This window comes from Pteropus medius, unplaced genomic scaffold (assembly GCF_902729225.1).
Source record: "Pteropus medius unplaced genomic scaffold, Ma_sr-lr_union100, whole genome shotgun sequence".
NCBI lineage: Eukaryota > Metazoa > Chordata > Mammalia > Chiroptera > Pteropodidae > Pteropus > Pteropus medius.
Genome location: NW_024351730.1, coordinates 27,976,358 through 28,003,618, shown reverse-complemented (window position 1 = coordinate 28,003,618; position 27,261 = coordinate 27,976,358). Strand labels below are relative to the sequence as shown.

Here is a 27,261-nt window from a genome sequence, read left to right as displayed (position 1 = left end):
ACTTATCTGAGACAGGGAAGTTGTAAGAAAGTGGAGATATTTGATGTCTTCAAGTTTCTCCTTGATACATACAACAAAATGGTTTTGAGCTCTAAACAGTAAACAAGTGCAATTGTGGCACAAGGTTTATTTGCACACTGAAAGTTGTCTGTGATTCCTGTTAGCTCTACAGTATAACTTTAAATCTGTTTAAATTTTGTTATAACAAATACATCTTTTCTTCTAATTTAGAAAATTAAATGACAAAACTCTGGATACAAGGTTAATTTGCTACATATCATTTCTTAAGGGAATCTTTGTACACTGTTGGTGGGATTGCAAATTGGGTCCTTAAAAAATTAAGAATAGAACTACTATGTGATCCAGCATCTCCTTTTCTGGGTATTTGTCTGAAGAATATGAAAACACTAATTCAGAAAGATATATGTATCCTTTTATTCATTGCAGCATTATTTACAATAGCCAAGATAGGAGAATAACTTAAGTGTCCATTTACAGATAAATGGATCAAGGAAATGTGGTACATGTATACAATGGAATACTACTCAGCCATAAAAACTATGAATCATTGCCATTTGCAACATCATGAATGAATGCTGAGGGTATTGTGTTAAATGAATTAAGTCAGATGGAAAAGGCCAAAAATCGTGTGATTTCACTCATTTCAGAAATACAAAACAGAAAAGTAACAAACGAACTGACAAAAGAAAACAAAAAGAAACTGAGATATAGACAACAGAATAGTGGTTACCAGAAGGGAAGGGATTGGAAGGAGAGCTAATTGGGTAAAGAGGGTCAAATATATGATAACAGAAACAATCTAGACTTTTGGTGGTGAGTGTGCAATAGAGTATGAAGGTATTGAATTATAATATTGTACAGCTGAAATTTAAATAGTTATTAACCAATGTTAACTGCAATAAATTTTTTTTAAAAATGTAGATTTTAAACAGGAAATGAATATGTTTATATAAAGACATAAATGTTAGTTTATGTTAGTTTAGCTACTATAAAAATTTACCAAAAAATGAAAATATACCATTTTAGAAGTGATATTAAGCAATTCTCCTTTAACTAATGGGTCAAACTGAGCATCACTAATAATGAGACAATTTGACATTAGAGGCCTCCTTATATGATGTAATATGTAGGTATTCACTAATAGAGAATTCTTCCTGAAAAAATATTTATACTGGGTACAATCAAGCCTTTATACTTATTTCCCAGTTTAAAGAAAATACATAGAAACAAGTCAAATGATATTACAAAAAAACAGTAAGACAATTCCAGAATGCAGGGCAATGTAAAAGGCAACTGGCCTTATCTCTTAAAAAGGCAATGTCATGACCAAGAAAAATATATCTTGTTGGAAATTAGGGGTAAAATGGTGTCTTGGAGTAAAAGACAGTCAAGAGACATAAGCAATGCAATTTTTGTCCACTAATTGGATAATGGTTCACAAAACCATCTACAAAACACATTTTGGGACTAATTAAAATCTAAATATGAACTGGATGTTAAATGATAATAAGAAATAATTATTGATATTCTTATGTATGATAATAGTGATGTTATTTTGGAGAATTTCTTATTCCTAGGAGATTCATGATAAAATATTTCAGGGTGAAATCTTCAAGCTACTTTAAAATGATACACACACACACCAACATACTTTAGAGATTAGAGAAAAACATTAACAATTGTTTAGTCTAGATTGTAAACATATTGATATTTATTGCACTGTTTTTTGAGCTTTTCCAAAAATTTTTAAATTTTATAAAAATGTTGGAAAAGTTGCATAACAATTTCAATGCTACTGGACAGTGCACTTAAAAAAGGTTAAAATGGTAAATTTTATACTGTTTATTTTACCAAAAATTTTTAAATGGTAAAAAAATCTTGTGTAAAGAATAATACTGTGTTAACCACAGTAAGTGTTGCCAATAAACTAGAGGTTGTCTCAGATCTCTAATTATTCACTTAAGGTTTACCCAGAGACATAATCTTCAGGAAAACATTTTCTAGACAATTAAAGAGACTACCAGATGATTGTTCTGGGATTCTAACATTTTTAAAGCAATGAACCAAAGAGGTCCTGTATAAAATTCTACCATAAAATAATGCAAACAGACATTTCAGTAAGAATTCAGTAGGTTTAGTTCTAGTGTATTTAGGTTTTATAGAGAGGCAGGAGGAAGTCCATCTGAATATAGCTTTTGGTACCTGTCTTTTCCATCCTTGAGTTGTCCATGAAAGACAGTACTTAATATTTAGCTTGGAATAAAGAGAAACTAAATGTGATAAGTATTGGAAAGTTAAATTTATTTATAAAAGAATTCCAAGTAAATATTACAAAAATTATGTAAACCACAGTTCAGAGGATATGAATAGATTCTAAAAGTATCCTAGGACATAGCTGAGGTTCAATGGGTCAGGGCCAATTTTTCTCTAAAGACTTTTAGGCTGAAGCCATAATTAAAGGGCACTTTTAGTTCCGTCCAGGGCTCTTCCACACACAAAGCTGTGGGACACTGTAATTCTTACTCATAGTGACTGAAAATAAAAGCCTGGTTAAGTACAAAGGAGAGTCTTTTGCCAAGCTCAGTGAAAGGAGGAAGTGGCAAGGGTGGGTACAGGATGGCTGAAATTTTCCAGTCATAACTATGGATAGTAAGATTGCTTAAAGTTCTGAAAAACAACCCCAAATTAGTTCTTGTAAAGTCAGATACACATTTGCAAAAGAAATATACGACCTGACAATGACTAGAATATGGGTTTGAGACCAAAGGGCAAGATATCTTTTTATGACAAAGTCCTAGAGTAGAATCATGTACTGATTTTAAAAAAAATCATGGCATTTGGGGTTCTACGGATCATTATTTGGTCCCAGATTTCTAGTTGTGGGCGCAAATGTGCCTGTGTGTAACTTTGGTTAAGCCAATTAACACCTCTATGATACACTTGGTTAAAATGTGGAAAAGATCCCTAACCGTAAAGTTGTTGTAAAGAGTAAGTGAAATGATGCACATGAATTATTTGGCACAGTGCTCTGTGCAAAGGAAGTGCTCAATTAATTTTTATCAGCATCATAATCATCTCAGATTCTGATTCGGTCCAGCTTTGTTAACCACAGTGGTACAGGGTAACATGACAGAGCCAGAGTGCTGAAATTAAACCCACTCAGAGTAGTCGAGAAAAGATCATAACTGGACTAATGGCAATATAACTTCTAAAATCTAAGACAATCATATAGATCAGAAGTCACAAACTCAAACACCTAGAAGAATTTGTGAAGTACTATAAATGAGTGACTCAAGGATGATGGGAGCAGCAGTCAGTGTGTGTGAGTGGTAAAGTCTATGTTAATCTTGTGAGAATGTACCCCATCTCCAGGAGCAGCAGCTACTTAATTCTAGGCCATGGTTGGGATGAGAAAATGAAGGCCCAGTGTCAGAAGACCTTATTAGTTTTTAAGAAAATCTGAAATGTAAGATATTTATATGATATTTCCTTTTTCTAAAACATTAAAAAATATAAATACTTTGTGCAGGCCAAATAAAACATGTCTGCAGTCAGATACTACTAATTGGTGATCTCCGATTTATGGCTTCTTACATCACACCTATCTAAGATCAGGATTGGTCCTAAAGATCGGAATGGGTTTGAACCATTAAACCTCTGGGCTGGGGACAAGTAGTGCTCTCCAAGATATGTGTATGTATGTGTGTGTGTGTGTGTGTGTGTGTGTGTGAACACACACATATATGTATATATACGCATATATATACATAAATTTAAAAAGACTGAAAAGAAATAGGTGAAAATAATTTCAATTTTATATCTCTTAACCCAACATATCTGACATATTTTAACGTGTAATTAATGTGAATTTATTAATAAGATATTTTAAAATTTTTTATGAAATCTTCAAAATCATGTGTGTATTTTACACATAACACACCTTAATTCAGGGTTAGTCACATTTAAAGTGCTCAATTGCCATATGTGGCTAGTGGCTACTGTATTGGATAGCACAGGTCTCGAGTAAGTTTCTCAAACTTTAATATGTATATTGAAACTTTGAGGATCATGTTACAGTGCCAATTCTGATTCACTGGTTGGGACAGAGCTTGAGATGCTTCACTTATAGTCTCTCGGGTAGTGTCGGTGCTACTGGTTTATGGACTATACTTCGAATTCCAAGGAGATAGATAGTTGTGGCAAGTCTCCCTCAATCAGCATTCTTTTTCACCCAAAGCATTCCCTTCTCTTTCAAATTCAGCAAATATCTGTTGAAGAGGCTAAACTGATATTGTAATGGTTAGTTAGCAACCACACTTAGATGTGGAATGACATTAATAACTTTAAAATAAGCAATATTTTATATACCACTTGCAGAAACAGTGACTCATTTACTCCTTTAAAAAAAAATACAAAACTTGGGAACCTGCCAATATGTTGCCATATGCTTTCATGGGAATGTACTTAAGCGCAGGATACAAGATAAGTGCGACTTTATAATTCTAACTTCAGAGGTTTGGCATGTTAAACATTTTAATAAAACAGACAATGGGATTGCGAGGGAAATTTGACAATAATACCTCTCAAAGTTTTAGTATTTAGAGGCATTCTTCGGTCAAGGGTATGAATAGTTCATGGACTCTCCACAGAGAAACACAAAGAGAACTTTTTTATTTCCTCCTGAGCATTCTATTTAAGGGATGGATAAAGTTCTACAGGCAGATCTTAGATCTTTGTTCAGCAATATATAAATATAGAAATTTAAGCAGCTAAATGTGGGGCAGAATATAACTCAAGGATCCTACATAGTGCAATTGTTCTCATGATACAAAATCTTTTAAACACAGAATAGTGTTCTGGAAGTGAACAGTGAATTCCTAAGGACTTGTGTGCACTCATTACCATTTCACCTGTGAATTTTAGCAAGTGGTTTATTCTCTTTTCCCCTCTCTCAGACAGTAACAATAATGCTTGTCAAATCTATTTTGCAAAGTTGTTACAGAGAAGTGTAAAGAAACTTGGTAAACTGTAATATGCTATTCTAAATTATTCACAAATATGCTGAAAGGAAGATATGAATCTTGAACACATCGTCAAGATGAAGGCTGAATTGACAAGATGATCAAGGATTCGGGGCCTTTTCTACAGCTGCATTTCAAAAGAATTGCATCTGTCTGTTGATACTTACATTTTCCACAGTACAAATGCAAGACAAGATTCTAATAACAGATCTAATGTCTCTTCCTACACAGAAAAAAACAGCGTGTCACAAGACAAGTAAGTGAAAAGAGATCTTATAAAATTTTAAGTTTCAGTCTTTGTTGTAGTTCTGAATTGAACTAAGTATAGAACTATGTATACCAAAAGTATTTTTTTTCCTTTAGTAACAACTGTTTAAGTCATTTATTGTCTTGAAATCTCTTGAGTGAAAAATCTGAAGTTTGATTCTGATAGTTGGCTTAAATTAAACTCACATGCTAAAAATTATCCAGTGGGATCACAGAAATAGATCTAATTTTGTTTAGAAGGTTGGTATTATCTGGCATTGAGGAGAAAAAAATCCCCAACATAATGACATCCTATTTGAGAAAACCATAAGATATTATTAAGAGACACTAAATAAGGCATAAATAAATGTAAATAAATGGAAGACAATATTATAAAGATGTCAGTTGTACACTGGTCGTAACTTGAAAGCAATACCAATCGGAATTATAACTTTCTTTTGTGTATGAACTTTATAAGTTGACTCTAAAATTTATATGAAAGAGTAAAGAGCATAGCATAGATGTTCCTGAAGAAGAAAAACAAGGTGAAGAAATTGCCTTTCTTTATATTAAGAATTATTATAAAAAATATAACAAATGAGCAAGATGCTGATACTTCAAGAAGGGACTAATAAAACAAAAGAGTGGTCCCAGAAACAACCCCAAAATTACAGAACTTAGCTCATGACACAAATGGTGTTGCAAACGTGCAGGAGGAGATGGTAGATCTATCAGTAAGTGTTGCTAGGACAAATTATTAGTTATATAAAAAAAGAAAAAGAAAAAGTGGACCCTTACCTAACTACCATATACAATATTAAATTCAGGTAGTTTAAAGATATAAAATTAAAAGCAAAACTATGATACCCTATAGGACGATACTTTTATGACTTCCAGAAAGGTAGGGATTTGTTAAAACACAAAAAATGCAAACCTCAGAAGAAAAGTTTAATAAAATGCATTAATCTAACTATTGAAACTTTTGACTTCTGACCACCAAAAGTCAATGTAAAAGAAGTGAAAGAAGAATTACACATTAGAAGATAATAGTTTTCAATACATTTAAGAGGCAAAGGCTTAATCAATATCCAAAATATAAAAATAAAATAAATTCCTACAATCTACAAGAAAAAGAAGAATAAATAAAGCAACAGCAAAATGAGGAAAAGTCTTGAAAGACACTTCACAGAAAGGAAATATAAATAATCAATAAAAGATGCCCAGTAATCATGAAAATGAAAATTAAAACCACAACAAGAGATCTTTTATAACTTACCACCGTGGAAAAAAAACAGTTTATTAATATATGTTGGTGAGGGTGAGGCTTATCTAGAGCACTTATGTAGTACTTCTGGTGGGTATAAATTGGTATAACCACTTTGAAAACATTTTGGCATTATCTGTATAGACTTGTGTTTTTGGCTTTGCACTTTTTTTCATAAATTAATGAAAATTAATCAAATATTTATTTTGTCTTTCTGCATGAATTAAATTCTATTTCAGGGTAACCAAATAAGTGATGAGGAAAAGTTATTCTCTGTGGAAGAATTCTAGCTAAAAAATGCAGAATGAGTAATAGAATTAGAAAATCACCATTATGCAAATCAGTAAAAATATTTAGGTAGCCTCCATTAATGTATGCTAAAACCATTGAGTGGAAGCTGATGGGGAACTTTACTGTGGAGCCATCAGACCGATACCATCTGAACCTACTGATGAAGCTCACAGAGCTTTACATATTAAAAAGTTTTACCTAAAAAAATAAAAAGTGGCACTGAATTTCATCACGGCAGTTGACAGAATATAGGAAGATAAAGGTGGGTACAACAAACAACAGCCTGGGAGTGATGTCACATTTAGAATATGAAGCATTTCTTAGGACAAATGACCTAGTTTCTCGAACAAATCAATAGCATAAAAGATTCAAAGAAGGAGAGGGACTGTTATAAAGTAAAAGAGTTACAAAAGATAGAATTAGAAAAAAATATTGTTTGGATTTTGATTTGGTCAAAACAATTGTGAAAAGATAACTTTAAGACAATCAATGAAATATGAATAAGGACCAAGTATTCAATGATGTTAAGGAATTATCTTGTTAGGTATGATAATGTCTTGATGTTTTCTTTTAAAATGTTATTAGACAAAGATTTATACTGAAGTGTTAATAGGTGAAATGACAGTTTATAAATTCATTAATATAAACAAAGCTGTTAAGGTAATAGAATCCAGTATTTTTAGAAAATTATTAGTTACAGGGGTGAAGATGAAGAGGAAGAAGTCTATGTTAACATCTGGATTTTGGCTTGGATTGCATAGGTGGTGCTATTTGCGAAGAAAGGGGATATAGAAGACACAGCCATTGAAGGGATTAAAATGAATTTAATTTTAAAAATAAGCAAAAGAGATACTAAGAGGTTTTCTGAAGTGAGCAGTAGGATAACTGAGTCTGAAGTAAAAAACAGAGGTCTGTGCTAGGGTTGTAGCTGTTGAAAACTACTCCACTCCAGAAAAATGATCAAATCGTCCAAGAGAATGTCAAAAGGGTCAGTTTGAGAATCTATAAAAAAGAAGAAACAATAGACGAAGTAGAGCTTCAGTGGAAAGAGGAATGGAAAGCATTGAAAACAAGTTGAGTAGGCTCAGGGGCCAATGGCTGCCAGAATCTAATTGTGACTGGAAATAATCAGAAGGACACTCTGAGGGGGGCACTGGTTTATAAGGAAATCAATTTTGGTTGACGGAAAGATAAACAGATCAGGTGGTACTTTCTATTTAGACTCAACGTTCTCTGTGAAATGTGAGATAAATCATAAATGGACAGGAGTCAGGGTCAGCAGTGGAGAACAATGGTTTTAAGAGAGTGGTGAAGCTTTAGGATATTTTTGGGGAAAATGATGAAATTAGGAGTTAAAAAAGTACATAAATGGGTGGCTGAGGGCTACTCCAGCTGAGTTTGGAGACCACGAATTACTAGTAGCAGCATCTACACCTTTGTGAAATTTCCTTAAATTTCCTTCAGGAGTACTCACAGGTCCAGCTATAGGTGCAAGCAAGAGATGTCAGGATCAATCTACTTTTGGGGTTTAGCATGACATATATAACCAAAACGTAAAAAGAAATGGGCAGTGTGGATCATTGCAAGAGAGAAGTTAAGTGATACACCATGCGTCTAGGCCAGCTAGGAAAAGAGGTAAGTCCATGAAAGTGATAATGAGTTAGGAAGTCTTTAGATAATAGCAATAAGGTTGGATAGAAGACAGTAGGGATGTCAGAGGAACAGACTGTTGCTGCAAGTACAGTGAGAGTTAAAGCAGAATGCTGCCACTACTTTTGCATTCTATAGTAAGTGAAAAATAGTAGAATAAGAAGTTTAGCTTGAGAGCTATTCAGAAGGAGGCAGAAGGATGGGATCTGTGAATAGACTGATTCACAGTGTGGAGTAGTTCCTATGTGATGAGATCAAGGCTCCAGAGGAAAGGGTAGGGGTCAATAGTAAAAAGAATGATGGGTGGAAGGAATCCCAGAATAGGCCAGTGAGGAGAGTAAATGAAGGTGAACTAGTCAGAGGCCTGTATTTTGGCTGGTGGCCAAAGAAAAGTGGAAGGAGAATATGTTAGATGGACTGCTCTTATGGCTTCTAGACAAACCGAATCCCAAGTGGTTTGAGAGCCTTACGAGGTTAGTAATTTTTAGGCTGTACTTATCATTTAAAAGGAATGTCCCTGAGAATTTAGTTATCTCATCTCTGAAGAGTTCTCTTTCTCAGGCTGTTAATGAAAAAAAAAAATGCATCTACGTTCATTCCCTATTTTAAAATTTATATTTATTTATTGTTTATTCAAACCACTTTTAACACATTCGTACTATATATACACATTAGCATTCTACGCACGCTGTGGAATATAAAATAAAAATCCTTTATCCATGTCTCTGAGGAGCTTGTGTTCTTATCAAAGACATGAGAAATGTGTATGACTTACCTCAAATCTGTAGGTCTCGGAAGAAGTCTTTTTTTTCCATTAAAGTAAACTTCAAAATCCTCAGTCTTTAGCCTGTGGGCATAGTCAATGTATCCTGACACCTCCTGCCCATGAGAATTTTTGTCACGAATAAAGATCACGGACTGGTAGCACAGAAAAATAGAAAATGGAAAGAGTAAATGAATAAAAGTCATTTGAGTAAATTGTACATGGTCATAAAAGTTATAGTCATTGAATGTTATGTGTTCCAGATCCTATCTTAAGTGCTTTATGTTCCACAATTACAATGATCCTATGAGGTAGGTAATATTATTTTCTTCTGACAGATAAAGAAATTTATGGAATTTAACTGAGCATGAAAAAAATGTGCATTTATAGTAATTTTATCTAACAATATAAATAATTCTGAATAATAAGTCTTAGAGGTCAGACATTAAGTTTTTGTAATACATATTTATTCCCCTTCCCAATCCTATTGTCTTCTCTTTGTCATCAATTTCAAATTAAAAAAAAAAACAAAAACCTGAGGAACAAAGAGGTTGAGTCCTCATTCAATGTCTCAAAGGTAATAAATGGAAAAACTCAGATTAAAACCCAGGCTTATGTGTTTGTCCTTCTAATCCCTACATTCTTTTTACTAAACTCCTATATATTTTCTGTTATAGAGATATAAATTGGGTCCCTTCTCATTACCATAAGAGGAAAAAAAAAAGACTTTTTACAAAGAAAATTGCTTTACAACATTAATTCCATAGGTCAGAATTATGCAGCAAATACATGTTTCTCATTTACATTAATTCCTTTACAAATATCATTGAGCATCTACTACATGTTAGGCACAGTAGGTGCCAAGGATATCATGATAAAAAAGACAGTAAAGGTCTTGACCTCTAAGAACTTATGTTCTGGGGATGAAAGGCAAACAATAGACGTGAAAAGGAAAAACTACTTCCAGTGAGTGATAACTGCCATGAAGTAAATAAGGAAGTTGGTTGGCTAGAGAATGAATTGTTGGTAGTGAAGGCTACTTTTGGTAGAGTAATCAGAAAAGACTTTGAGATCACACTTAAGCCAAGACCTGAAGGATGAGAAGAAGTAAGCCATGTGAAGATCTAGACCAGAAGTCTATCAGGCAAAGTGAACAGCTAGTACAAAGGCCCTAAAGGGGACACAAGTAATGTGAATGAATGAATTATAGTCTTTTCCCTATCATGCTAATAGACATTGCTTTCAAGTTCTAGGAGAAAAAGAGAAAAAGAAAAAAATTATAATTGGAAAAGCTCTTAACATATTTATTTCCAAATCTAGATCAACGAGTAGAATTTCTTGGCAAAGTTCTCTATTGGAAGAACCTGTAAACAAGTCTTCTTTTTCCTCTTTAGCAATCACTGGATGTTACTTATTAGGTCTTTGTGTAGTCAATTATAGGAAGCACTAATACTAGTTACCATAGCAGAGCTTCCGAAAGGGTGAAGTTAGAGAACTTTAGGAATTCCTTTCCCCATTGACCTAAGAAAACATATTACCAACAATATCCCAATTGAAAAATGGAAGAATGGAGACATGAATTACAATTAGTTGTTATTCTGCTGCTAAGCTTCATCTTCTTGCCTCCTCTTGTTGTTTGGCATTGAGTGCTGAGAATATTGTGCTGAGAAAGATTCTGAGGCATGTTTTTGGTTCAAGGAGAGGAAGTGTTGGTGATATTTTCCTAAGATAGGGCTGGAGGAAATAGTATTCATTGTTATTCCTGCGCCTAATCTTATATAAATTCAATCCTTAGTTCTCATTTCTCCCACCTAACTTCAAGTTAAATTTATACAGATTTCTCCATGCTTTTAGCCACTTGTTTTTTTTTTTAGCTTTTATAGCACAAATTCTAAATGAATAGTAACTCAAAGACTTCTTGAGACTCTTACACTACTAAACCAATAGCTAGCTGTCCCAGCTCAGACAAGGCTATGAGCCATAAGAATCAATATTTTGTATGCAGTACCTAAACATCTTTATTCTTCAATGTTCTTGTGGGTAAAATGACTGATGGTCTAACACTATTTTACATAATTATATATAGCCTTCTCATGTGAGTTAGAGCTCCCTTTCTATAAATCTGAGTAAATTTATTTCAAATTTCATTTCTGCAGCCTTGTAAGAGTTAAATGTCTGCTCTGTGATTTTTGTGAATCCTGGAGTTTTCTGAAGCGAGAGAACTTCGGGTGAGGCCAAACTGGGTATAAGTATGGGTCCCTTCATGTTCCTAGGGTGGGTTGCTCAAACTTTTAATGCCTCTCTATATTAATAAGTCCTATGTAGGTTCCTGCAATATCCAGCAAATTTCTACCAAACTAAACTGAATACCCCCCAAACCAAAAAATATAACAAGACAAAGACCAAAATCCTGCTTAGACCTAAGCATTTGATTGGTTGGTCTTCTTGCAGACTCTCCCTTCTTTTTGTTTCTCCTTCAACTCTACAGAACAGCAGAATGAACTCTTCCTTTTGTCTTGAATGAAACTGTTCCATTCACATTCAAGTGCTGTCAGGGCCTTACTTTCTGCCCCATACACTCAATTTGTAAGCAACGTGCAAATACTGTTTCTTTCTGAGTGGGAATGGCGGTGATCATTGTATCTATGATTTCTTTTATTTTCAATAGAAACAAAATGTCCAATTAAAATTTCTATAATTTTAAAACTAGAAAAGATAATTACAAGAAATTGTTTTCACACAAATCTGTACAGAACAAATGAAAATGACTTCATTCATGTTTTTCCAAGTATGGCTACATATGTGAAAAAGTATATTTTAAAAGTTCTTTTTAGTGAAATAGAAAAAATACTTGCCATAATGGGAAATGTTCCTAATGAACAATATGCTTCATGAAATTATTTTAAAAATTGATTAGAACTATTGATGTGTAGTAATTGGTGATAAATTGTTAGGATATTAAAATTCAGCATTTAACTTTAGAAATGCATCATTGTAAAATCACAGTGTAGGGCTATAAGAAAAAATAATGAAACTTAGAAGAGGTGAGATATAGTTGTAAAGTACTCAAGGGCTGGTTGAAATCTTCCTCTCCTTTTTATTTTTTTATTAAATGAATTGTCTAATGAAGTTAACTAACACTTTTGATTGATTAATGTATTTATTTATAAAATGTATATTTTCTTCAAAAGTGAATATTAGTTACTCCTACTAATAATTCTACTAGCTATCATTTATTAAGAAGCCATTATGTCCTGACCAAACCATTAGAAGCTTTACAATCATTATCTTATTTAATTCTCATTATTATACTCATTTCATAAATGTAGGAGCTCAAACTATGAGAGTGTGAGTAACTGTCCCAAGAACATGCAGCTAGAGAATGGGGTACCCTCACACCCAGGGCAGCTTCCCATGAAGCCCAGGTTCCTAACTACGTCACAGTGCACACACAGACATGATCCAAATGCTGGCCCTGCCACCTGCTTACTTTGTGACATTGGTAAGTTAGTTATTCTTTTAAAGATTCAGTTTCCTCTATTATAAAATGATCATAACAACTGCCTCTCTTAATTCACACAGTACTACTATGTTTGCTAAGCATGTAACAATGCCTGGCACATGGTAAACACTCAGTAAATATTATCTATTGCTTTAAAAAGTTTTGCTATTATTGTTGCTATTGTATTCATATGATGTTAAGAGTTTTATCAGTTCCTCAGAGATGAGGAAATAGAATAATCATATCAGAATTCCATTGCCTAGGTGTGTATAATTATGTTTAGATTGCAGTACATGGTTCAATTCCTTTGTTTAGTCATTCTCAGTTAAAACGTTGGAAGTATTTTGAAGTTAAAATTTAAACAACATTTCTAAGTATTATACAGGATGAACCTAATTATAATAGATGTGACAATAAAGTCATGATTCTGGCATCCTGAATCTGCAGAATAGGTTAAGCGAACCCTTTGAAGAATTATGTTTATTTCAGCCTGAGTGTGACATAGTTTAGTAATTGAAAGCTTTCTTATTAGGAGTCCTCTACTGTTTCAAAAGGAATTGGAAAATGTTATAAATAATCATTTAACATTTTTCTAATAATTTCCTTTTTCTTTTTAAAACATATAAGAGCTTCAATTGAGGTATAGTTTACATAACATAAAATTCACCCTGAAGTTTTAAGTGTGATTTTTAGTAAATTTGCAGAGCTGTGCAATACAATCCAGTTTTAAAATATTTTCATCACTCCAAAGAGATCCCTTGTGCCCCATTTCAGTCATCCTTGTTCCCACCTCCCAGCCCCAAGCAACCACTAATCTACTTTTTGTCTCTATAGATTTGCCTTTTCTGGATTTTTCACATGAATAGTATAATATGATATATGGTCTTTTTCATTCTAATAACATTTTTTATCACAGTTAATTTCCCAAAAGACATGAAAACCATGCTTTATATACTTTAGTGTTCTTTGAAATGATGATGTTATATTCATAAAAGAAAAACTGCCAAAATAGTCATTGTTCTTAGATAAGATCCTTTCATCCTCTCTATACAAGTCAAGGTATAACAAACACAAGTATTTCAATAAATCAAATAATATTCATTTCAAACCATGCATAGTAGTCTACATTTATTTGCAAACTAAGCAGAAAACATTAGGTTTTGTTTAAGTAAAAACAACAACAACAACAACAACAACAACAACAAAACCCCACAAGAACAAGCTATTGATAAATATTAAGATACTAGTATTCTGATATTGAAGGAGGGGCTCAGACAGACACCAAGAACATGTGAAATCTGAAATTTTTACTGAGATGGTCTGTTACCTCAAGTGTAAGATTAATTTCAGCTGAAAAGACTTATAGAATGACTAGTTGGGTCCTCATTACTTCTCATGTGTTGGTAAAAGATGAATTAAAGTACGATTTAGACCATTAATATATCATTTGGATCTTTGGCTGCTTGTCTTTTCCCAGAAGTGGATTAAAATAAAAAATCATAAACTTGTTATGAGTTGAGTACATGTGTTGCCTGATTTTACTTGCCAAACATTAACGAGGAGACATAAACCTGATACGTCAAAATGGGACTTTTTCAACAGTGAAGCCAAAGTCACTTAAAAAATAAAAGCATACTAAGCAGTATATCACTGCACTAAAGCTGAAACATCCATTTCAAGGAGTGAGAGTTGTCAAACAAGCTAAGTTCCTGTGCTACCCCTCTGAGACTGTCAGCATGCTCCCTGATGGACACAAATGAAGCAAGAATTTTTATTTCCTAGAATTTTAAAATTCTGCAATGCCTTTATGAATCATTAATTTTAGGGAATCTTCATTTCAGAAGAGAAATAATTTTGCAAATGGAGTCTAAGTTCTGACAAGTAACTCTTTTCTAACATTTCAAAAGGTCTGTCATAAATTTCTCTGAAACAAGTTATTTTCTGAAATTTTTATGCTGATAATTATTTTAAAATTCTATATCTTCTTATTAAATTGCATTTAAACACATATTTTTCCACTATTCACATAATTCTCACGGTTACATTTAAGACAGTTCTTTGTCATTCCTGTTGGAGGCTGAGGCTCAGACCAGTACTTTTACATCCATATTCTGTTGGCCAAAACAGGTCACAGACTAGCCCAGATTCAAAAGGTGGGGAAGTGACTTTTGACGGGAGGAGCAAAGTGTCATTGCAAAGAGGCATTAAAAAAAGAACAAAGTGAAGAATTGTGGCCATTTTTGCAAGCTGTAGTTATTTACTATAAAGAACCTAAAAGTTTTGCATGTAGCTGGCTTGTTCATTTTGCAACCACTGGAGATTTTATTTCTAAAGGGAATCATTGACTTATTATTTTTTCTCTCTTACTTTATATATGGTATCCACATTTGAAGTGCCTTTTTTTTTTTTGTATTATAGTGAGGTTAAAAATAATTTAGAAATATCAGGTCTCACTGTAAGTATCCAAAATGTTCTAGAAATTTTAGAGAATGAAAGTAATATTAAAAGTATATATAAATTCCACATACTAGAAAGGAAGAAAGAAAATTATATTTTTGTATATAAGCTGATAATTTACTTAGAAAATCCAAAACAGCTAACTGAAAAACTTCTCAGGCAGCTCTATAAGTTGATCTGATATGAAATATCTATACGAAAAATAATGCCTTGGTGTTACACTAGCAATAGCCTATTAGCTAGTGTGCATGCATTCTTTATTTGCATTATGCTTTTTGAAAAAAATTATAAAATTCCTCCAAACATTTTTTATAAAAATTTTTCTAAAATAATATTTAAAAACTAAACAAAGAAGCTAAATTGCTGAAGAAAAGTTGTTACAAAATAAATGTATTGAATTCTAAGCAAATATAAATGGAGTATTTTTGATTACTTAAAATTCTCCCTTGAAGAATAAATGGTTAATGCCATATAAGAGAATTTTTTTAATGTATTGAATTTTCTTATTTTATTTTATTTTTTATATTTTTCCTTTTTTAATTAAGTTTATATAATGATATGATATATCATTATATCATATAATTATCATTGTGCATTATCATTTCACATCTTTATATTCTGTTGTGTGATTACCGCCCAAAGTCCAGTTTCCTTCAGCTACCATACATTTGATCTCCTTTACCCACTTCACCCTCCCCCTCCCCCCTATATTTGACCCTCTTTACCCTGACTACCTCTCCCCTCCTCCCGCACCTCCTACCCTCTGGTAACCACTAAACAGGGGAACTTGCACCATTAGATAGAAAGTTAGATAATTAAATTTTATGTCATTGGTACAGGGATAGATAATGGAAAGTAATAACTTCAGAAATATGCTCATCCACACAAATATGTATGCACATATAATATACATGTTTTTCTATAGTGTTTTTTCTCAATATTCTACAATGAATATCTACTCTTTCTTTAACTACACGATCCCATAATCTTGTCTTCAAACATACCACTCTCTGACATCCATCTCCTATCTTTCCAGCTCACATACTTTAGAAGCCTCAACTCAACAACCTTTTCAGAACTTTGGAGATACTAGTCCATTAAACTACTATGTGTCACTCTTTACCTGCTTTATATACTCAATTTCCTCTTTATCCAGCTTCCATTCTATAGTGAAACATCATAATTGTTCACTTGCCTGCCCCTTCAAATTCTTTGCATACATCCTTTTGTTATACTCACTGGAAAAATTCCAACACTATTTCAACTCAACTTTCCTTTTATTCTGTTTTTGCATAGCAATGACTTTGACTAGAGTAAAAGGAAACTGTGATGACTGGTGTCACAAATATTAATAACCATAAACTCAATTGGACCCATAGCTCTTCTATAATAATTGTATATGATATATTCTTTCTCTCTCTCACATTCTCAATTCTTTTCATATCTTCTTTCTTCAAACTTTCAACAATATCCTTTCTCACATTCAATGATATTTTCTCCCTGAAAACAGAAGCAATCATATCAAGACCATCTCATCTTCTTCCTATTAAATCTTCCAATGTATATTCATGTGAATCAGTATTCTTCTTTCCATCCTGTTATAAGAGCTGGAACATCCAGGCTTCTCAAGGTCAATTTCTTCTTGTGTGCATTGTATATTTCCTTTGATGTTAATCTTGAATCACTGATTTTTCTTTTTACTTTCTGTAAGGTCATCACTATTAATATATAAACATGGTATAATATCTGCTGTTCAAAAAAGAACAGCCAGTTGCAGTCCTAAGTTTCTGCTTTCTTTACAATCCTCATGATCTCTTTAGACATTACAATCAGTCTCTCTCTTGGAGCACTCTGGTAAATAGTTGTCTCTCGTGCCCCTTATTCTAGTTTATCAAATTTCATGGTAAATTCTCATTTTTAAAATTTTACTTGAAGTCCCTGCAGTATTCAACATAATTGTTTGTCTTCTGGTTCCAGTCAAGATGGCAGAGTAGGAAAATGCTGTGCTTGCCTCTTCCTAGGACCTTATAAAAATTACAACTAAATTATAAAACAGTCAGCCTGGAGAACCATCTGAAGACTAGTTGAACAGAACTCCTGAAACTACGGATACAGAGGAGGCCATATCAAGGCTGGTAGGAGATGTGAAACAAGCTGGTCCCATATCCATGTGTAGTGGTTCAGCATCGGGAGGGATATCTTAGCTGCAGAGGCCCTCCCAGAAGAGGGAGGGGCTCCAGCCCCACAGCAAGCCTCCCCAGCCCAGGTTTCTAGTGCCGAGAAGAGGAGTCCCCACAAAATCTGCTTGTGAAAATCAGCAGGGATTCCAATCATCCAGGTAAGATGGAAGGCTGCTGGAAACCCAAACATCCTCTTAAAGGGCCCACGCACAGACTCACTCGTTTGCAGGTACTCACTCTGGGCTCCAGCAGATGGACAGAAGCTCAGAAGGTGCCAGAGACATACAAGGAAAGATTGAGTTGTGTGGCTTCAGGGCAAGGGCTGGAAAGATAGCCACCATTGTCCCTGTGTTGAGCTCTCCTTCTGTGCAGCCTCCAGCTAGGTGCCATATTGCCTGTATTGAGCCCTCCCTCATACAGTCAAATTGGAATCTACATTAGCCTGGTTAACTCCACTCCCTCCCGATGACTCTCTTAGACCCTGCCCACCCAACTTGTGCATTGCTTGAGGTACTTTCATGGTTGGACAACCAGCCCCACGCAGGGCGCTGCAAGAGGCTCCTTTAGCAGCAATCGACAGGCCTTGGTTCCTGTGCCCCCGGAGACAATTTCGGGGGTGGTGTCAACTAGCCTTGGCTTGAGCTGCAGTATTTCTTGAATAAATCTCGGGGGTCTTCAGGCCCAAGGCGGGCAGCAGATCTGAGACTTCTGTGAGTGGCCACAGGCTCGGCACTGGTGCCAAATCTAAATCTGCACTAACCTGGTGAACACCACTCGCTCATCTGGTGACTCCCTGGAACCCTACCTCACCTAACTTACATACCACCTGAGGCCCTTTTCACTGCTGATCCTATGGGTAGCCAGCAGGTGGCCTCAGGTCTTGGGGTGCCCTGGGCCTTTTGCCGAGCTGCCCCAAATGCGGTATTAGTAGTAGCCAGCCTCGGTTCACAGCGTGGCCTCTCCCATGTGACTCCAAGTCCAGGACAGGCAGTGACCTACCACAATAGCTTTGTAACTCCTACCAAGTGACCCAAGGCTGGACACAGGACACAGCTGGCATTGACTTACACAGAAGCCTGTCCCAAGAGGCCCCAGAAACAACACACCTAGAGGCTGGTGTCAGACCATAACAGAGTACCACCTGCTTAGCCCCATAAGTGGCACACCCAAAGGATGGTATCAATTGGCACAGGAGCCCTCTGGGGTGAATCCTACTTCATGGGTTCTGCCCCCACACAGCAGCTCATATGCTGTGAGCATGGCCAATCCTCACAGCCAGTCAGCCTGAGAGTCAACCCCATCCATTGACATGCCATCAGCATGTTACTCCTGGAGCACCTGGTGCAGGTGATCAAGGAGACTGTGATACTGGGCCACACAGGGCACCAACTATATAAGGCCACCCAGCCAAGACTGAGAGACATAGCAGTATACCTAATACATAGAAAGGAATGCAGAGAAGCAGACAAAATGAGAAATAACAACAAAAATAAACATATCCCAAATGAAACTCATGCGAATGGAAATGAAAAAGAATACTGGGGTAGCAATACATTTAACAGACAAAATATGCTTTTAAACAAAGTCTATAATAAGAGTAAAAGAAAGAAATTACATAATGGTAAAGGGATCGATTCAATAAGTGGATATAAGCCAAGTAAATATTTATACATACAACATTGGAGCACCTAAATATATAAAGGAAATATTGACTGACATAAAGGGAGAGCTCGACAGTAATACAGTCATAGAAGGGGACTTTAACACCCCACTGATGCCAAAGGACAGATCTTCCAGACAGGAAATCAACAAGGAAAAAGCGGCCTTAAATGACACACTAGACCAAATAGATATAATTGATATTTTTAGAGCATTTCACCCCAGAGGAGCAGAATATATCATCTATTCAAGTGCACATAAAACATTTTCCAAAATAGACCACATGTTAAGCCACAAAACAAGTCTCAATAAATTTAAGAAAATTGAAGTTATATCAAGCATCTTCTTTGACCACAAAGGTATAAAACTATAAATCTATTACAGGAAAAAAAAACTGAAAAACACCCAAACACATGGAGGATAAACAACATGCAGCTAAACAATGAATGGGCTAAAAAATGAGATCAAGGAAAAAAATCACAAGATACCTTGAAACAAATAAAAATGAAAACACAATGACACAGCAAAAGCATACTTAAGAGGGAAATTCATAGCAATACAAGCCTACCTCCAGGAACAAAAATCTCAAATAAACGATTTAAAGTTACATTTCAAGGAACTAGAAAAAGAACGGCAAACGAAACCCAAAGTGAGTGGAAGGAAAAAAATAATAAAGATCAGAGCAGAAATAAATGAAATAGAGTCTGAAAAAATACAAAACGTCGATGAACCCAACTGGTTCTTTTAAAAGATAAACAAAATTGATAACTTTTAATCAGACTCATCGAGAAAAAAAGAGAGAGGACCCAGATAAGTAAAATTGGAAATGAAAGGGAAGTGACAACTGACTCCACAGAAATACAAGGATTATAAGAAAATATTGTGAGCAATTATATGCCAACGAATTGGACAATTTGGAAGAAATGGATACATTCCTACAAACATACAATCAAGACTGAGTCAAGAAGAAACAAGAACTCTGAATCAATAAGAAAATTGAATCAGTAATCAAAAAACTCCTAACAAAAGCCCTGGACCAGATGGCTTCATACATGAATTTTACCAAGCATTCAAAGAAGAATCAACTCTTATTCTCCTCAAACTATTCCAAAAAATTCAAGAGGAGAGAAGCCTCCCAACCTCATTCCACAAGGCCATCACTACCTTGATTTTCAAACCAGGTAAAGACATTACAAAAAAAGAAACTTATAGTCCAATATCTCTGATGAACATTGATGCAAAAATTTTCAACAAAATATTAGCAAACTAAATTCAGGAATACATTAAAAAGATCATACACTATGATTATGTGGAATTTATTTCTGGGATGAGAGTTTGGTACAACATCCACAAATCAATTAATGTGGTACATCACATTAACTATTTGAAAGATAAAAATCATATAATCATATCAATAGATGCAGATATAGCATTTGAAAAAAATCCAGCATCCATTTATGATAAAAACTCTCACCAATGTGAAAATAGAGGGAATATACCTCATCATAATAAAGGCCATATATGACAAATCCATAGTTAACATCATACTCAATGGGGAAAAGCTAAAAATGTTTTCCTTAAGATCAGGAACAAGACAAGGATGTCCACTTTCATCACTCTTATTCAACATAGTATTACAAGTCCTAGCCACAGCAATCGGACTAGAAAAAGAAATAAAAGGCTTTCAAATTGAAAAGGAAGAAGTAAAACTTTCATTATTTGCAGATGACATAATACTATCTATAGAGAACCCTAAAGATTCCACCAAAAAAACTGCCAGAACTGATAAATTCAGAAAAGAAGCAAGATATAAAATTAATATTCAGAAATCTGTTGCATTTTTATACACCATTAATGAACTATCAGAAAGAAAATTTAAGAAAACAATCCCATTTACAATTGCATCAAAAAAACACACACAAAAACCAAAAAAACCTGGCTATAAATTTAACCAAGGAGGTAAAAGACCTGTACTCAAAAAATTATACGACATTGAAGAAAGAAATTGAAGCTACAAATAAATAGAAGCATATACTATGCTCATGGATGGAAAGAATTAACATTGTTAAAATGTCCATACTACCCAATGCAATCTACAGATTCAATGCTATCCCCATCAAAATACCAATGATGTTTTTCAGAGAATTAGAATAAATAATCCAAAAATTTATATGGAACCATAAAAGATCCTGAATAGCCATGGCAATCTTGAACAAAAAGAAGAACAAAGTTGGCAGTATCAAGGCTATAGTAATCAAAACAGCATGGTACTGGCATAAAAATAAACACATAGATCAATGGAACAGAATAGAGAGACAAGAAAAAAAAAACATACTTATATAGTCATTTAACCTATGACAGAGGAGACAAGAATATATACAATGGGATAAATAGAGTCTATTTAATAAATGGTGTTCAGAAAACTGGACAGATACATGCAAAAACATGCAACTAGACTGCCTTTTTATATACAAGAATAAACTCAGAATGGATTAAAGATTTAAATGTAAGATCAGAAACCATAAAAATCCTGGAAGAAAAAGGCAATAAACTCTCTGATGTTGCTTTTAGTAATATGCTTTTTTCTGATATATCTCCTCAGGCAAGAAAAATAAAAAATAAACAAATGGGACTACATTAAACTAAAAGGTTTTGCACAGCAAAGGAAACTCAAAATGAAAAGACAACCTACTGAATGGGAAAAGATATTTGCCAGGATCTGTCTGATAAGAAATCATTTATAAAGAACTTTATATAAAGAACTCATACAACCCAATACCAAAAAAAGCTCCACAAACAATCCAATTAAAAAATGGGCAGAGAATATGAATAAACATTTCTCCAAAGAGGACATACAGATGGCCAATAGACATATGAAAAAATGCTCAATGTCACTAACCATCAGAGAAATAGAAATTAAAACCACAATGAGATACATCACCTCACACCTGTTAAAACGGCTATCATCAATAAATCGACAAACAAGTGTTGGTGAGGATGTGGAGAAAAAGGAAACTTTGTGCACTGTTGGTGAGATTGCAAATTGGTGCAGCCACTATGAAAAACAGTATGGGAATCCTGAAAAAATTAAAAATAGAACTGCCTTATGACCCAGCAATTTCACTTCTGGGTATTAATCCAAAACACTAATTTGAAAAGGTATAGGCACCCCTGTGTTTACAGCAGCAGTATTCACAATAGCCAAGATATGGAAGCAATCTAAGTACCCATTAATAGACGATTGGCTAAAGAAGAGGTGGTACATATATACAATGGAATTTTACTTGGCCATAAAAAATAATGAAATCTTGCCTTTTGTGACAAGAATGGACCTGGAGGGTATTATGCTAAGTTAAATGAGTCAGACAGAGAAAGATAAATACCATGTGATCTCACTTACCTGTGGAATCTAAAGAACAAAATAAATGAACAAACAAAACAAACAGATTCTTAGATATAGAGAACAAACTGATGGTTGCCAGATGGGAGGAGGGTTCAGGTCCTGGGTGAAAAAGGTGAAGGTATTAAGAAGTATAAATTGGCAATTACAAAATAGTTATGGGGATGCAAAGTAAAGCATGGGGAATATAGTCAATAACATGGTAATAACTATGTACGGTGCCAGGTGGGTACTAGAATAATTGGAGGAATCACTTCATTAATTATGTAAATGTCTAACCACTATGCTGTTAACCTGAAAATAATATAAAATAATATTGAACGTCAACCCTAATTGAAAATAAACAAGCAAATAAATAAATAAATAAATAGTTCAACTTCCTCTTTCTTGAAATGGTTTTTTCATCTGGCTTCATTTGACCTCACATATTTCCAAGATTTTTTTCTGCTTCACTAATCTTGTCTCACTGGGTATTTTATTCTTTTTGATCTCAGATTTTGGAGTTCTCCATGGCTCCATCCTCATCTCTTCTCTACCTATATTCACTCACTAGTTGATCTTATTTAAATCATGGCTTTAAGTATCAGTTCTTACTTTTTCATGAACTTCAGACTCATATGGATAATTTTTCTGAAAATATTTGGCTCTGGCCTTGAGGTTTCCCTGAATTTCAACACTGTATGTCATACTGGATATAATCCAGCATCTTGGTTTGCAAAATCATATCATCATTCTGTAAATCCACTTTTAATTCTGCTTCCTATAAATGCAAATAACTTCACCATAGAAATGCAGAAGCCTCGGTATTAACTTTGATTTCTCTTTTATTTCTCACATCTAATCAATCACCAAATCCTGTGGATTAAGATCTATCACAAACCCCACCTTTGCTTTCTATGAACATTGCCAACATCTTATTTCAAAACTCATTATTTCTCTGCTGAAGTATCATAACTACTTTCCTAGACACCATTCATTCACTCCAGCCATCTTCAAAAGTATCCCTGGATTTCTTTTCTAAAATAGAATCTGAATATATATTTTCTTAGTTACTTGGAGTTCTGAAGTACACCTTCTTTAGTATTCTAGATTGTCAATTATCTTTGCTAAACTACCATTCCAGGGTCCACTCTTATCTCTTCCCTTTAGGTAACTCCTTTTGTGCAAGGTGTTTATGTTTAGGCTCATATTTACTATTTATTTGTATTCAATATTCATTCACGTTTTATAAGACTCAAATACTACCTCAAAGCTTATCAAGAAATATAGTTTTACCTCCTTTACTCCTCCCTGTGATACCTGTTCCTCAGAAGAACCTCATTTGACTCAACTATTTCTAAATAACATCGATACAGAGATTTCTTAACTTTTTAACTTTTAATTTAAAAAAATTCGTTTTAACTTTTCTTCTTCCCATTCCCCCAATAGAGCAATATCATAGTTTTAGGTTAAGTGATTATACAGTGATTACAATTTTAGTGCCATTTAAACATTAGCCACAGCTGAGCCATAGTCATACAGGTCAAAGTATTTATTCCCTTAGCTATGATGACATTTTCTTTGTCCAACAACTTTTTATTTTATAAGAGGTTAATTGCCTTGGCTTTCCACTCCCCTCAGTTTTCTATGTATATATCACTAATGCATTACAAAAATCACTACTTTCTCAGTGCATTCATAATCTGTCAGTTTTTATTTTTCTTAGGGACATAGCTATAAAAGATAACTATCTTCTTTTACTTGTACTTAACTCTTTCTAGGCTTTCACCAGAATTGTCATTTTTGGGAATTCTCTACATCACCATCTTGGAAATTTCCTCTGCTTCTTAGCTGAACAGTCTTTGGGATATTTCTATTTTTGTACTTAGTACTTTAAGTTGCGGTGTTTGAGGTCCTTGCAAGCTGGATACTGTATCTTTATCTAACTTTGTATCTTTATTCTCTTTCTTGGCTCTTGGTTCCAGGCAGATGTGTAACCAACATGGTTTTGGAACTGCGGTGATTAAACAAAGTCCAACAAGATAATCTGCCGGGGGTGCTATTTATTTAATCATGCTTCTCAGAAAGTATAACCATACATCAGAATAATAGTGCCAAATGCTAACTTTTAAAAAATTTATTTTTTTAAATTAGTTTCAAGTATACAGTACATTGGTTAGACATTTATATAGTTTATAAAACGATCTCCTTAATTGTTCCTTCTCTCCTCTGGTTTTCCACCTAGCCAATATATTAATTATTAATACTAACTGCATTCCCTAGTCCATGCTTCCCATTCCCATGACCACCCATCAACTATTAATTTGTACTTCTTTAACCCTACACCTCATTCTCCAAGCCCACCAACCCTGCTTTCTTCTGTCCATAACTTTTAATGAATATTTACTATGTGCCACGATTTTCTCTCATTTAATCCTAACACAAATTCCATGACATAGGTATCATTATTAACCCTATTTAATAGATAAGAAAACTGAAGAGGGAGGTGCTAGGGCCTGGGCTCATGTTGTATGTTGGTCAGTTCCAACAGAAAACATTGGCAACATCTGTTTATTTACACAGGGATTAATGGATGGCATGTGGGATCACCACAAGGAATACTGCATGAAGCCAGGGATACTGGTATTGAAACTGACACCATTCCTGACACTAGCCTCCCTTTAATCCCCCAAGCAGGAGAGTTTATCGGAATCCGAAAAAGGAGATAGAAATATATTGACTTAGATCATCCAGGAGAAGAGGAAAGACCTTTATGTCAAGGTACGTAGATAGCTGTAGGTATCCCCCAGAAGGAGGCCCAAGGAAATAAATATCTTCCTGCTGGAGCCTCATATTAGATAAATCTAACTAGGATCAGAGACCTGATACCATGCATGTACTCTCATAGAAGCAGCCTTCCTGGGTAGAGAGTAGGGTGGAAAAGGAAGGAAAAGGATCTGAAACGGTAAAACAAAGGCACAGGAGTAGTTAATGATAATGCTGGCATTTGCACCAAAGTATCTGGCTACAAAGCCTATGATTCTTTCTACTACGCTATGCATGTGGAGTGGCAGGAAGGAAGGGAGGTTCTGTTTTCAGTTCATATTCCAGAAACAAAGTGATTCTTGTGAACAAAGAGATTTTTATTTCCTTTTCACCATCAACATTAATGAGACAGCCATCTTGCAGGGAGAATATAATTGATGAGGAGAATAAGAGATGATCGTGGAACCTAACAGGAAATGACTGTGACACTGCACAAGCGTTCTCATTAGCAGGTAAACAGGCACTCAGAACTTTGTGTATCAGTTTAGATCAAAGGGCTTCAGGCACAAGCAAAGACTGAAAAAGTCAGAAATAAGAGAGGCTGAGAGAATGTAGTCATCCCAGTGGGATAATAGCACCTTAGGACATATAATAAAGAATATGACCAAACCAGAATAGAGTCTCATCAATTAACAAGACTAATTATGCATTGAAACTACTTCCTTAGTGAGAAGAAACTAGAAAATGATATCTGAATTGATTATATAGGCTTTATAATTCACTGAATATGAATTTTGTTCTCTTATGGACTGGATTCTGTCAACATCAAAAAATCCTTTCATTGTCTCCATACCATTCTGAGTTTAAGAAACTCATCTATATCTTTTAATATAAGTTTCTGAATGGAATAAATCATACTGCGCTTTAAAGGGGCTCATTCAAATATACTTAATGAGAGACTAGTATGTACTGGATGCTGTCCTAGGTACTAGAGGTCTCATACTGAACAAATTAAGACCCTGACCTCATGGAGTTCACAGTCTAGTGAAGAAGACAGACAACCTCTCAATCTGGAAATCTGGAATGAATTCTGCTCCTTTACTTTCTGAGCATTTCCTCTTATCCTTTGAAATTCATTTTCTTGGAGGGTTTTGTGGGCCAATCTCCATCTGTCCATGCAGTGTCCCAACAGAAGCCATTCCTTAGCTCTTCTAGCACACTGTATCTTTTGGTCTCTTGACTGCTTTGTCCTCCTATCACAGGGTGAGCTGCTTGTGATCAGAGAAGCTGTCATTTATCTTAGTTCCTCCACACTCAAGCCTCATGCTCAGAGAAGAGAAGACAGGCAATAATGTTTATTAATTGAATGCATAAATGAACAAAATAAAATAGAATAAATATCTTCTACCCATTTCCCATATGGTAGCCTTGAAATGGGCATGAGTTATCTGCATGCTTGATGGTGAGAAGTATAACGGTCACAATTTATCAATAATCTTCCATGTGACAGAGGCTTTACTTGTATTTCTGCTAAGTAAGTTAGGCATTTCTATTTCCATTTTTTGAATCACATAATAAAAACATTAAATTTTACCCAAAGACCTACAGCTAGTTAGTGGCTGAGTTGGTGCTTTGAAGAAGGTTTACTAACTCAAGTCTTTACTCCCTCCAATATACTCATATGCAAACATGGAAGAATGTCTTAAATCAGTGGCAAATTGCTGTTATGATAATAAACACATTCTCTAGGAAGATGTCCTTAACGCTATAAATAGGAACATGCAGGGTTATGAAAATGAACACTGCCGTACTTCCCCTTCATTACGAGATTGTCCATGGTCCAAAGGAATAACTCAAATTGTTATTTCATTTTCCTTACTTAATCACTTAGGGTTTATACTTGAGTTTAGGGCATCTTTTCTTTTTGTTAACCTATAGATAAAATATCAAACTCCTTATTGTAGTCGCTGGGGTAAAATTTAAAACCTTGTAATCTAATTAGGGTAAAGATCAAAGTAAGTAACTATTTTCTTGTAGCCTTAAATAGAACTTTAAAATGTTT

The 27,261-nt window shown here is 34.4% G+C and overlaps 1 protein-coding gene across 4 annotated transcripts in view; it reads right to left on the bottom strand.

The window, feature by feature from the left end:
• CFAP299 (cilia and flagella associated protein 299) overlaps positions 1-27,261 on the bottom strand; it is a 528,622-nt gene that overhangs the window by 82,441 nt on the left and 418,920 nt on the right. For all 4 annotated transcript variants that reach the window (XM_039845554.1, XM_039845552.1, XM_039845555.1 and 1 more), the window contains exon 4: positions 9,269-9,411. In XM_039845554.1, the coding sequence (XP_039701488.1) occupies positions 9,269-9,411 (143 nt within the window). The remainder of the gene's footprint in view (positions 1-9,268; positions 9,412-27,261) is intronic.